Consider the following 14452-nt stretch of genomic DNA (forward strand, 5'->3'; position numbering starts at 1 on the left):
CAACCCACCACAGGCATGAAAACAAGAAATAAAACATGAAAATCAAATGCAAGCCAAATTAAAATGCAACCCAAAAAATGGAGGGATTATCTGAGTAAAGATTCCTTTCTGAGGGCAAGTCAGGAAACTACTCAGTTATCCTGAGCCAACAGAGAGCTGCTGCACTAGTCCAGATGGGGCTCCACAGGAAATACTGAGTCCAAATTCTTTACATTCCCACTCTAGATTGAGAAAGGATCTGATTTTCTGGAGGCATTTCAGTGAGGTTTCTGGGAGATGTTTAAAATGGTGTTGTTCAGGAATGCAAAATGGGAGCCTGGAAGCTACCATAAAATGGAGTATATTACAGCATGCAATGCCAGCCTTAATACATTTGATAAAGATTGCCTTTCTATAAACACAACAACTTGCTGCTTACATAAATGATGCCTCACCCTTCCTTTGAAATAGCCTGTCATTCTGACTTGGTCCAACCAAGCCCACACCTCACAACAACCACCAAGCCAGAAGTTGTAAGTACTTTGCTTTGCTGTATTCTCCTTCAAGAGGAAACCTTGCTGTTGATCCTGTCAGGAGAATTCAGCCTCTGAACCTTAACTGGCAGAAACACTATGGATGAGAGTTTCAAAATCCTGGACGATTCAAGAGCACAGTTCCTGTCCATACATAGACAAAGTCCTCAAGAGTTCTGACAATAATCTAAGAATATGTGTTTTGATATAATCATAGGACATCTTCATTGAATAATGCTCTGTGGTTGGCTAGGATACGTTAATGATGAGAATCTACAGCACCGATCTCCTATTTGATTTTTAACAGCCAAGATTGGCAACAGTGAAAGCTAAGTTTCAGCCCCCATGGGACTTCAAACATTTATCACCAAGACTTTTATTTAGGGACACTAAAAGGTACAACATGCCAGAGGTAGATAGGTGACTGCACTAACAAAGAAAAGGAATTGACCAAACACAGGGAAATGCTGACTCCAGACTTTTTCAGGAGAGATTGATAATTACTCCTTCTTTCTATCCAAATGAATTTTTCGTTAGTCTACACAATTAAAAAAAAAAAGCTCAGTACAAGAGATTTAGAAAGTTCCCATCCTATGCATAAGCATATTTTACTGGGAAGGCGGGGGAGCATAGGATAGGACAGGAGGTTCAAATTCTGTCAGACAAATTCTGTCATAAGCATGCAGTATGCAAAAAGCTTTTGAAATATTTATTGTATTAAGAAGCATAGAGATCTTGCTTTAATTTTAAGCATCACATGCTATTTTTGCATGGTTTTTATCTTTAAAAGAACTGAAGTGGGGAAAGATACATTCAGTACAAATTCTTCCTATGTAAAAAGTCCTGATGTAAGATGACCTTTTGCTAGTCCCAGAGCAGAAAGTCCATTTTATTTGGCATGAAGATAGGATAACTAACCAATCTCCTTGCAGGCATGTGTAAAATGCAGTAATTAATGCTGTAGCCTCCCTTGACAAGTGGATTCACATGCAATTGACCATGAATAATACAATGAAGGATGCTGTTAGCATACTTCAGGATAAATCTATACAATTTAAATACTGTGGCAGATTTGTGGAGCAAGTTTGATGGTCAGCTTCTATGACAGAATGTATAGAACAAAAAAAACCCTACGACACATCTATTGCCAAAAATCAATTCATAGATCATTTGCTTTTCCATTTAAGCTCAACTTTGATGGATACTGCTGTTTACTACCACACTAAAATGGTGCACAAATATGAGTCAATCTAAATTCTTCAATATTTAACAAGGTTTGCACACTATAAACAGCTGCTCACATAATGTGGAAATTCTGAAACTTTCTCTAAGCCTACATAAGCCTTGACTTTAGCCAAAAAAATAAAGTACTGGATTGTTTTGTATGTATTACCAGTTTTTGACAAGCAAGCCAATTTTGCACTTCAACGAAGTCAAGATTGCAAATTTAGCATGAACTGAAGTAGCGTGCAGCAGCTGAGCTGAAATTCATGAGAAGAGGATCATCAGCACAGCAATATCCAATACTGAACTGACAAACTTAGTCATCTTGTTACAGAACAAAGAGAGCTGGTATCAACCACAGTGCATATTCCCTATGATAAGGCCAACCTAGAATCTGTAAAACAAACAAGAACTTTATTTAAAAGTCACATGCCAAGTCCTGGGGAGAATGCAGCAGTGATAAAAGTGATTACCTGGGCATCAGGCAACTTTATCCTTAGGACTGTATTTAAGAACGTAAGCACTGCAAGCTGTGGGAAATCCTGGTGTTGGTACAGCACTGTACAGTTAGCTCCTTCATACAACTGAAGAGCATCTTCCTGTAGCCTGTCAGTGCTCTACACAGCAGCTTTAAATCAGTCTCTGCAATTTTAAATTGATTCATAGTTTATATGATGGATACATCCTGTTGGGATGTGAATCCAAAATAAGCAGTTCCTACTGCCTGAGCTAACAGAGAATCAGTAGTACTCGGTGCCAAAAATCCCCTTCATAGGCCCTCTGGGCACTAGGAAACACAGCCATCATCAGCCGCTGATAAACAGGTACACATTAAAACTAGGACCACGTATTTGCAATATAATTCAGAGGTATTCTTTTAATCCACCTCAGCACTCTTTGGAAAATAGCTCAGCAGTCGTGGGGTTGGATATATAGACACTTCAGGAGACCTGCATCAGCTTCATCCTACAACAGACCTTTACAGCACCACTGTGCAAGGTCCCAGGGCTGCTTTTGCACCATTTGTTTACTTAAACAGAGAGTTCATTGCCGCAGGCCAATACATTTTCTAGATTTGTAGCAGATCTTTGACACAGGATATCACCAAAGTGGTATCTCTCTCTGGGACAGAGGCAGTACAATATTTAAAGCAGTAGCATCTATTTTCTCAGGGATAAATTCACAGCAGGATTTACAAGTCACAACACCACCATCTGGTACCAGTCCTAGCAGGAGAGGGCTAACACTTTGACATCCAGCAAGCAGCTGTCAAGGCTGGAGAAAAATGCCCTGGGTAGGATCACAGCCTAAATTACATGTCTGTGCAGGAGCAGCCATCCAACCTAGCACTTTCAGATCTGAGCTCTATCCTGAAGCTACATAGCTAAGTCACACTGTAAAAAGACACTCACAAAAAGACTCTGTCCTCCTCTATAGTAACCCAGTGACCAGGATGGGAACATAGGTTTGGTGATAGGAGACCTCTTCTCAAATCTGCCCTGACTGTAGCAGGGATATCAGCGCAGGCTTTGCACATCTCAAGTGCTTCCCCACCAGGCTACTCGGTACTCTAGGACAAGTGCTCCTCACTCCATGTTATGGATATTGCATTCTGCACACTTCAATCTCACCCTCCCATTGCAGTGCACGCACAGACAAGCTGGCTCCAGAATCGATTCCTCTCCTTCTCCCTGGGCCCATATAAATTATTTAACATAACAAGAGCAGCTTCAATAGGAACTTAACACCCCATGGACTACCTAGCAGTCTGGTTACTAACACAATTCTCCAAGACAGAAGGGGCAGGACTCAAGCCTGCTCAGACTCCCACGTGGAGTTTGTGGGAGACCGTATCTAATAGGCATGCTGGCCATTCAGATGAAACAGAGGAAGTATCTTTTCCACCTAAGATGCATGGCAAACACTTTGGAAGCTGCAAGTCAGCTCTGTACATGCCTACCCAGGGAAATTTAGTAAATAAGCCTTTTAGGTGCCTAATCACCATTTTAGATACTTAATCTCCCTAAGTAAAAAGCAAAACAAAACAAAACCCAAAACCAGAAAAAAACAACTAAAAAAACCCCAAACAAACCCAAAACCAAACCAAAACCAACCTGAAAAGGCTACCACAATCAAAGCAGTTTTAAAATTGCACAGAAGAATTTTAATTGTTTATTAGAATAATCAAGCATATAAAAAGATGTGTTACTATAATGAACTCAGAAGTGAACAGTAAATAAACATCTCTATGCCTTGCTGTTAATTTTGCAAGACTAAGATAAGAGCCTTCCATGACAGCACTGTTAAACCTTCAAGACCACGCAGGTAAATTAATATATAGGAAGGTCAGTGATGTGCTATAGGAAAGCATAGGTTTCCCAAATTGGGAGATCTCAATGAATTCAAACAAACTCATGCAAAAATTGGAAGGCTTAAAGCAACCAAAAGTCTGGCATTACCTATTGTTTAGCTACAACATGAAAATTGTTTGTATGGTAATTGAGTAATATTTTCCTATTAAACTCTACCACAGTGTTTTTTGTCCTTACCATTCCTTCCTAAGAAAACAGTCTGTTCTTCTGGGAGGACATTAGATAGCCTGCCAAATTCACACCATTTGACATTTACCAGGGAAGTAGCATGTTGTCATCAGTGTAAATAATGCTGCTTTTCCCAAATCCCACTGAGTCACCATATTGCCATGCTGCTAGCAAATGCACAACTTGGAGGAGAAATCTACCATGTTTTACTATTATGTTGTAGAGCCAGTCAATCAAAATTTTACTGGAATAGTACTAGAGATTTTGGGTTGCCTTACAGAGCCCTGGAATATGACCAATATGCCACAAAATACAATGAATTCTAGTCCATAGCTTTAGCAGTGCAATAAGCAATGCAGAATATTTGGAAGGGGAAAAGTGAGGGGAGATAAGCTATAAGAGCCAGTCCACCATCTATACTGCTCATTTTGCAATCTGAATCATGTGATGGGAAGAGAGGTAAGAAGAGCACTCCATCTTATATAAGTTCCACCATTAGACAGGCCTAAAAGTGCACAATGTGGAAGAAAAGTGAATTCAAGGTTACTAAAGAGACGTAAATTAGAAGAATCTTTTTACAAAAAATGGATGCCAAATTTATGCCAAATAAACCCATTCATCCGTATGATGCTTAAGAGGCATATACTTGCATACATACATGTATGCTTGTATATGTAAGTATGCATTTCTATGGTTCTTAAGCACTGGTGTGCACAATTCTTAAAGGTTTTATTTGTAGCATGACAAAAATGAAAGAACTGAAAACATAACTACTGGGGGAGGGGGTGCAGGGGGAGATAAATCTGTTAGGATAGGTCATGTGTTAACCAACTGCGGAGGTGCTCTGTATAACATCTATGAAAGGAAGAAGAACAGCTGATTAGGGACCAATGACCTTCATTATTTTCTGTATCTTTCACTTTTCCGTGACCTTAAAGCTGCGGTTAAATTTGCTTCAGTAGTTTGCTGAAAATGCCTTAAACACTCATTGCCTCATAGATTTTCCCAAGCCTCTCAACGTTTATTTCTTCTGACTCCAATTTACCCAGTGTAAAAATGAAGTCAGCTAGAAATCTCACACAGCTGTGAAACTCAATTGCAATTTGGTGTCATTGGGCTCACCAGTACTGAAAACTCCTTGTGGAGGGGAAACAAAACTGAAATTTAAATATAATTACAGAAAAAGGTTTAAGCAGAAAATATTAAGAGCCTCATGTTTAAAGGCATCATTTCATACTAATCATCATAGGGAAAACTAAAAACTCCCCGACAATTTGCATTATAAGGGATGCTGAACAATCTGAAAATTTTGCCCCTGTCACCATACAAGTTTGTTCTGACTTGGTGTTTCTGAAATGCTACCACATATTTTTTTGAGTACTTAATGTTTGCCTCTACAAAAAAGAAAAAAAAAAAAAGGAAGGAAACTGCAATTAGATCAATATAAGACCTATCTTAATGCCTGCAACTGATATTAGCATGAAAAGATCTTTTATTATTAAACAGGAACATGTGTTGTTTATTCTAATGATGAAACCATAAGGAATGTGGTTTTTTGGAGCATGGTAGGGGTTTTTTTTCAGTCGATCAGCACAATGACAGAGAAAGGCATTTAAGTGTATTTTTAGAATTAAAAGCAATGGGGTTTAGTATTTTCTACAATAACCACTTGAAAGATTGACATTACTGAGCTATCCTTTGGCTTCCAAAATAAAAGCCTTATCCTAATACTATTTAAATTAAGTCTTCCAGTAACTACAGTAAACACTGTCAGGTATTTGAGCATCAGATAAATAACAGCCAACCATATCCCTCATATTCTCTTGCTTACTATTGTGGTAGTTCATTGTAACACTTACAGAAAATTGAAGAATGAGCAATTACCGCATTTCCTAGTAAGGGTTGGAGGAGATAGCACTCCAGCAGGATTTTTTTTGTTTAGTTATAAATCAGATGTTGAAATCAAATTCCTGCCTTTTTTGTGCATATTAAAAAACAAACAAACAAACAAAAAAACAAACCACCAACAACAACAACAACCACAAAAAACCCACACAAATGAGAAAAAAAACCCAAAGACATTTCCACTATCAATAAGAAAAAAACCCTCATTCCCCAACTTGGAATTCCAACACACTTGTTCGTTTTATCAACACCCAGCCATTTTTACCTTCATTATAACTGAATTCTGGAATTCAATGGAGTTTACATCACAGTTAAGTTGGGTCAGAATCTAGCTGCAAACCTAATACTACGTTGCATACTTCCAGTAATTACTCTGCTCTCTTTGCAGTAGACAAATGTTTCTACTTCCAGCGTAAATTTATTCCACAACTCAACCATGTTAAAGGTAGAGCAATATCAGGTTCTTGGAAAGAGACCAAATTTTTAATACAGCACTTTAATTTGTGATATTTAGAAAGACATACTATGTGAAATATTAAGAAAAACATTTTAAATTGTACACCCCGCATTTATGTCCCAATCGTTTCGTTTGAGCACATATTTAGCTTTATACATTCTGAGTAGTGCAAGTTGCTGGGTAGGACTATCAAAGTCTAGTGAACCAAGTAAAAAACAAAAAAACAAAAGAAAAACAACAGAAAAACCAAACAAAACTAAAGAAGCAATTGAAAATTAAAAAAAAAAGGGGGGGGGGACCCACAAAACATTGTACCTGAGCATCACAACTAATAAAATATTTTAAGAACCATTTTGGATCTATTCTATCTTCAGGTATCCAAACATCAAGCTCCCACTTAGTCACTGCAGCCTTACCCCAGGTAGTCATTCTCTCCTATCGTTCAAATAGCGTTCACTACGAAATGTGCCAGTTGTTTATGACCTGCATCCATTCTCATCCTACTTAAACACGATGCTAGCATATTATGACTGTAAATCATCAACAGCAAAAATGTTGACTACTGAAACTAGGGGACAGAAAATTGTTGACATGTCAAAGAAACTATTCACGTGGCACAGCAGCCTCCCTTTTTATGGTCCTGTCCTTATATTTGCATGCACTCTACACACTTCTTGAGCCTGAAGTCCTTCATTAGGATCTGAGTTTTAAATGCCACTGCCCTAAAAAAACCCTGAACCATAACACCCTAGGCAGTGCAGAAGTAGTGAAGCAGCAAAAAATGATTATTATATTTAAGAACTGAAATGCTGTTCCAACTGCAGGACTATTCAAAGTCACGCACAAAAGGTAAGCTATGCATCCGCGTACGGGGTTCAGTGAACAGACCACCACTGTGGTCCAAGTACTGCCATTAAGATCTAGCTGCTCTTCAGATACCTCCCTCCACACATGAGGGGAGTGGGTTTAGCTCCACTTCTCTATTTGCTGGGACAGGGGAAGCTGTTATTCTACTAGTCCAAGGAAAAGGCAAAGAAATTAAGTGGTACCACTCTAGATCTGGTACATTTTATGCACCTCTCTTCATTACAGAATACGTCTACATATTCAAAAAGACGGTTTGGTTCAAAGGCTAAAACTTCCACTTTCTCTTACAGTCTAAGCCTTAGACACAAGAGCATATCTGCTGCTCTTTCAGCATCAATCAACTTCAGGGATTAAGAACAGAAAAAGGGCACACACACATACACACACACACACACTAAAAAAAGAAGTATCCAGCCTATGGCCTCTGGATTGTACCCAGCCCATCAGAACAATTTATCTGGCCCAATCCTTGCTCTGGAAGTCATGAGATGGGGCACAGAGTTGGGCACGAGCTCTAGACAAATTGCTCTAGACATCTCTTCACCAAAAGCTGCCAAAAGGATCCCACTTTCTTCCCATCCCGCATCATGTAACTTGAGCTGTATCCATCATATGACTAAAAGGCAAGTATACTTTGTATGACAGAAAATATATCTTAATTGCATGAAAGCACATATGCAGGTTGCCCACATGACAATGTTTCTGTAAACTTGTTGTCAGGTACTTGCCAGTCACATATCACCCCAGCATGGATGCTCCGATTAAGGACAGGAGTGTACACGTACATGGCAGCGAAGAGCTTGACCCTTGAGTTCCTCCATTAGACATTACGGGGCTTACTCAAGACAACATGACACTTAACTGTCTTCAGAAAAGAGGAAGAAAGTTTAAGAGTTACAATCTACTTGTGACCAAGTATGAAGAAATTATTCCATTCAAAAGGTTCATTTGAGTCTGACCTGGTTTTTTTCAAGTTTCACACTCTTTTAACAAACAGCTGAGGTTGAAGCTTGTGTTAAAAGTGTTTAGGAGCCTATTTTTTGAAGACTATTTTTCAGTAGCATTCTTCATCTCCAAAATTGGGTAGGTCTTTAAAAATAAACTTCATAGGAATACAGTGAAAAGGAAATAGTGCAGAAGTATAAAAATAGACTGAGTCCAATAACAAGCTATAAATCATTCATTTCCATCACACACTGACTTGCAACATTTCTGCTTTTACTAAATAACGGAGTGCAGAACGTTTAGCGACAGGTTCATTCCTTCTAACCTGAAAGCATTTTAACTTGTGCCCAAGACAAGGAAATCACAGGAGACCATGGTGTAAGTCATCTGTCCTGGCTTAGACAGATTCCAGTACTATCTCACTGTCCCTGACAGAAGGGATGAGCAAGGCTGTCCAAGTTCCTTGTGAACTCAAGGCAGATCTCAGACAAGCTTGGGTCCTACTCATGGGGTGTCTACTGCAGAACTGCAATCCTCTTTATGGAAACACATTAAGTTTGTATCAGAAAGTTATAGACAACAAGAAGAAAAAGTGGAAATGGGGCAGGGAGGGGGAGGAGGGTAAAAAGAGGTTGAATAATACCATGGCTAAAACCAAATCAAGCAAAAGAGGAGCACACGCTGCCTCTGCAGGCACTACAGGCTTACTCCTGCCACCCCCAGCCCAGTAAATTAGCTTGACACCAGGACTTTTTTGTTGGAATTAACACAGTTCAGATTACTTAGCTAGCCTCTGAACTTATTTAATGCTTACTGTAATCAATACATTGATCAGTCACACCCATCGTGTAGCTCCAAAAATGTAAATATAATTACACAAGAGAATAACTTAGAAAAGCATATAGTCCACATTTGCCACAGTAAAGATGTATTGGTTGCGCTGAAGAAATATGGAATATGAATGAACACATCCCAAATAATTTTATCATAATGATAGGAGTTGCCTTTGATCCAAGACAACTGGAAAAATGTTTTTGACTGAAAAGAAAAGAACAACCCACCACCAAGAATTCTAATTAGTGTGAGTAATATATGAACTGATTCAATATAGAAAACTCACTTTAATTCTATGGTCAGAAATTGGTCAAACACATACATGTCAAAAAGGACTTACAATTACGTGCCATTTATCTTTATTTTACCAAATTTTACTATTAATATCCCTAATTTCCACTACTATCAGATAGTAAAATCCCAATATTCTATAGGGAATCTGGTTTCATAGCCCAGCTTGCTCCCTCCTAGAACCCTCTAGGACAATCCCACCACATTACTGGAGGAAAAAAAATTAAATTAAAAAAAAATAATCAAATGCATGTAACCATCCAGTGAACACCGCAGAATCAACAGCCCATAAAATGAAACCCTCATTTAAAGGTATAATATCCCTTTGCTTGTTTTCCTTAACAGCCTCGATTGCTCTGTATTTTTCTTCTTTTCAGGGGACCTATATAGATGGGACCTCAACTATGAAAAGTCAGAGCAGCCACCTGTATGCCATTTCAAGGCAGGCAAAAGTACAGGGCTAACAGGCATAAGAGAAGGATCTCCCCCTCCAATTAGTAGAACATCCAAAGCAGGTTGCAAATGGTGAAATATGCACCAGAAAGAACTGCAGAGTTTAGGTATTTGGGCATCTTCTTTCCCAATTTACACACACTTCCTCCCTGGCCTAAGTGAAAATTTTTAATTTTGGGAAACTGGCAAATTTACCAGATTAGGCAAAGTCAGTTTGAAAAAAGTTTTGACTTTAAAGTAAAACTTTTCCTTGAGCTCTGGCAATTGTATGGCTAACAATTTCTAGCACAATAGTGGCAGTGTAGTACAGACATTTTTCAAACACTAACTTGGTTAAGAAATCAAAGCCTATCATTTAGCTATGGAGATAAAGTGTGTAGTCTTTATGTTAAGAAACAATGCTTACAGATTACATGCTACAGTCAGGCTACTGTCCTGCATTCTTTGTGCACCACAAACTCACAAGGAAGCTGAGATTCTGTTCTCTCTGGTAAATCAGCACTGATTAGACAGTATATATGCAGGAAAAAAAAAATCAGATTCATAATAAGGCATAAGAAAATTCTAGATTAGTCTTTTATAAGCAAAACTAAAAATTTTAAGGAGAGGACTATATTACATGTCAGCTTGGAAAGCAGAGTCTAACAGCCATATTAGCTTCTAAAGGATCAGAACAGCCTTATTAGCTTCTGTTCTGCACAGCAGGAGATCAGAACAGAAGTCATCTAGTCATAGAAAGGACTGCATGATAGCTAAGCCTTTATAACAGTACCTGTGGGCTCACCCTGCACACCTGTCCTGGAAGAGCAAAGACTCAAGTCTCAGCATAGCCATAACTGGAGAAAAAGCCATAAAAAAAAATAACAGTTCAAGGTACAAACAACATTATCACTCACTTTACATACTCACAGCACTAATGTGTAACACTTCAAAAAAGTAGATTGCTCCCTTGAGTGCTTTCAAAATCCCCAAACCTGTAAGCACACTATCCCATTTATCACAGAGGTATTAAGCAAGCAGTGGAACAGAACTGTTCACATGTCATTTTACCTAGCTTTCAAGTTGGGTGAAGCTGCATGTGTGCTGTTGTTAAAAAAAAAAAAACAAACAAAAAAACCCACAGAGAGAAAGAGACGAAGAGAAGTTTCTCCAAAACATGTGTGTAAATGGCTAAGCATGATACAAGACTGACTTACACCAATTCTGACCATGAATCAAAACAGTTTTGTTAAGACTCCATCATTGCTACCTGAGAAAACTACTATTTTTCCTCTTGTTTTAATCAAACCTTACAGAAAAACCTAGGATGAAACTGTTCTTATGTAATTTATTTTCCTATGGATCCAAGTAAAACCTATCACCAAAAGCAGTATTTACTAACACTCCTCAGGAGTACCCGAGATATTATACTAAACTGCATGCTGTACAATCAAGAAGCTTAGCATAAACTAACAGCACTAATACTTCTATGTACAAGGCGAACTACACACTACTATAAACATACTTTTTCTTGTTCCCGCCTCTTACTAGCAGCCAACGGAGTGACAAGTAACAAACTCTTCAGGAGCACATCTATCCTTTTAAGCAGAAATGGAAGCTAACAGAACAACACAGCCAGAAGATTGAAAACCGTAATGATCTACAGTAGGAGAGCAAAGAAGAGGAAGAAAAATGGAAGTGGGTGGACAGCAGCTGAGCAGCAATAGCAAATGGAAGGGGTGGGAAGGCAAAAACAAGCAGATGAATAGGGAAGGAGACAAATGAGATGTGAAAAGAGACAGAAGACAAAATTACCAAGAGTTAGTCTAAAACAGCAGTTCTTGAATCATGGCTCAGCCAAAGGAAATTACAAAGTCAGCCTGACAGGAAGAGTAAATTACAATGCTACTGTCAGCATCTTACTTCTTGAGTGGTGCTGCCAAGAGTCAGCCATGGCTGGGAATTACTAGCCTACCGCTTGGCTGGTGCAAGTGCTGTAATGACTTTGTTGGCTAGGTGTCTCATGAATAGAAGGAGTGATGCAGCAGAGAGTAAGCATATAGGAATGGAAAAAGGGAAGAAAGGAGAATTACCGGTGAGCTCAACTAGAAATGAGATCAAGCATTTATTAACTGGTCTGCATGCTAAGATAGCTACCACACAAGTCACACTTAATCCAAAGCACTATAAAAGCTGGAAAGCATTTTGTTAAACAGAACCCCAAAACCTTTTCAGGAGTTGAGGTGAGCTCCTGTGCAAAGATACGCAAATTGCACAAAAATTAAATCTATGGTGGACACAAAGGATCCATCCAACATTCATTAAAAAAAAACAAAATTGTAACTGAATAAGAAAGAAAACTCTGAATAGGCAATACATGCAATGAAAGGAGAACTGTGATGTCTAGGGAAGTTCTCCAAGGTGCAACTGCAATGCTTTAGCTTATTTTTATTCATAGAATGGTTTGGGTTGGAGAGGACCTTAAAGCTCATCTAGTTCCAACCCCCCTGCCATGGGCAGGGACACCTTCCACTAGACCAGGTTGCTCAAAGCCCCATCCAACCTGGCCTTGAACACTTCCAGGGATGGGGCATCCACAACCTCTCTGGGCAACCTGTGCCAGAGCTTCACCACCCTCACAGTAAAGAATTTTTTCCTAATATCTAATCTAAATCTACCCTCTTACAGTTTAAAACTATTACTCCTCATCCTATCATCACATGCCCTTGTAAAAAGTCCCTCCCCATCTCTACTGTAGGCCCCCTTTGGGTACTGAAAGGCTGCAATAAGGTTTCCCCAGAGCGTTCTCTTCTCCAGACTGAACAACCCCAACTCTCTCAGCCTCTCCTCATAGGAGAAGGTGCTCCAGCCCTCTGATCATCTTCGTGGCCCTGCTCTGGACCCACTCCAACAGGTCCATGTCCTTCTTATGTTGGGGGCTCCAGAGCTGGACACAGTGCTCCAGGTGGGGTCTCACCAGAGCAGAGTAGAGGGGGAGAATCGCCTCCCTCGACCTGCTGGTCACACTTCTTTTGATGCAGCGCAGAATGCAATTGGCTTTCTGGGCTGTGAGTGCACATTGCTGGGTCCTACACAGTTTTTCATCCACTAACACCCCCAAGTCCTTCTCCGCAGGGATGCTCTCAATCCACTCATTGCCCAGGCTGTATTTGTGCTTGGGATTACCCCCCAAGAAGATAGTAGCCACATTAAAGACGTTAGCCACATAAGATAACATGCTGCCCTTATAATCTGTAATATGTTGGTCTGTATAATCAGTCCAGCCAGAATCAATGCGCAAAGGGAAAAAAAGTTTCCTAAAGGTACCCATCCTATCTGACTTCCAACAACACACAGCTAAATATAGAAGAGACTGCAGGTATGGATGGACGCAACCTCCTCCTCTCCCCCGAGTTAATCCAATAATGCAAGAATTAAATCATATTTTACAGGGTTTTATCACTGAATATAGTGTAGCATTAGCCTTCCATTAGGCTGACTTATACTGCATCATTAGCTCAGAGGGAACCTGGGAGGAAGTTAAAGGCCCGTTTTTACCAAGAAACACCACCAAAAAGACAGAAAATGTTTGTATAAGCTGAAAACGTACCATGACTGTCTCTTCTGTACTTCTTTCTCTTTGTACTGGAGCAACTGGAAATTCAAGAAGTGATTTTACTGTCTTCCTTTTGGCTTTTTCCATTTGAATATTAGTAAAATAGTTGACAGCAGCAAACTCAATAAGAGCAGAGAACACAAAGGCAAAGCAGACCGCTATGAACCAGTCCATGGCAGTAGCATAGGATACTTTTGGCAGTGAATGTCTTGCACTGATGCTCAGTGTCGTCATTGTCAACACTGTTGTTATTCCTTCAAAGAAATAAAGCAAAAGCACTGCTGAATCAGAGTAAAACAAAGTGAGAATAGAGGCAAGCAGCTTCAAACAAAGAATTTTAAATCACTTAAGAGTCTTTCTCTGCTACTTGTGAATAGTGCGTTAGATTTAAGTCATTGCAACCATCATGTATCTATAAGCAGCTATGCACACAAAACAGTTAACCAGTTTTTAAAGGAGGCATGGAAAGCCATGACTTCAGCAGATGATCTAGAGTTCACATGAAGAAAACACTGAAGCCTTAATTTCATATTTTTTTCATGTAAAGTTCAGTAGAATTTCCTACAACAAGTTGCTTTCTAAACATTTGAACATAATTTAAGTTGTTAAATAGGGGAGTGCTCCTCAGACTGCAACAAAAACATGATTTTTCCTGTAATGGGTTCAGAATACCGCCTATTAGTCTGCATCCATTCTTCTGATCCCACTCATGATGCAGGTGCTGTTAAGTCATGGCAAATTATTTTGGTGCTAAGGAAAACTAGAATATTATGTTAACAACTCTGTTAATTAAGAAACCATCACCTTACCTTTTAAACCCTTCTGCTAC

At 39.2% G+C, this 14452-nt stretch overlaps 1 protein-coding gene across 1 annotated transcript in view; it reads right to left on the bottom strand.

Annotated features, from left to right (window-relative positions):
- The window catches only part of GABRA4 (gamma-aminobutyric acid (GABA) A receptor, alpha 4), a 92325-nt gene that overhangs the window by 5496 nt on the left and 72377 nt on the right, over positions 1-14452 (bottom strand). The window contains exon 7 of the mRNA XM_010574551.1: positions 13618-13877. Coding sequence (XP_010572853.1) covers positions 13618-13877 — 260 coding nt within the window. The remainder of the gene's footprint in view (positions 1-13617; positions 13878-14452) is intronic.

Source organism: Haliaeetus leucocephalus, unplaced genomic scaffold (genome assembly GCF_000737465.1).
Source record: "Haliaeetus leucocephalus isolate CR32 unplaced genomic scaffold, Haliaeetus_leucocephalus-4.0 Scaffold439, whole genome shotgun sequence".
In the NCBI taxonomy this organism is placed as follows: Eukaryota; Metazoa; Chordata; class Aves; order Accipitriformes; family Accipitridae; genus Haliaeetus; species Haliaeetus leucocephalus.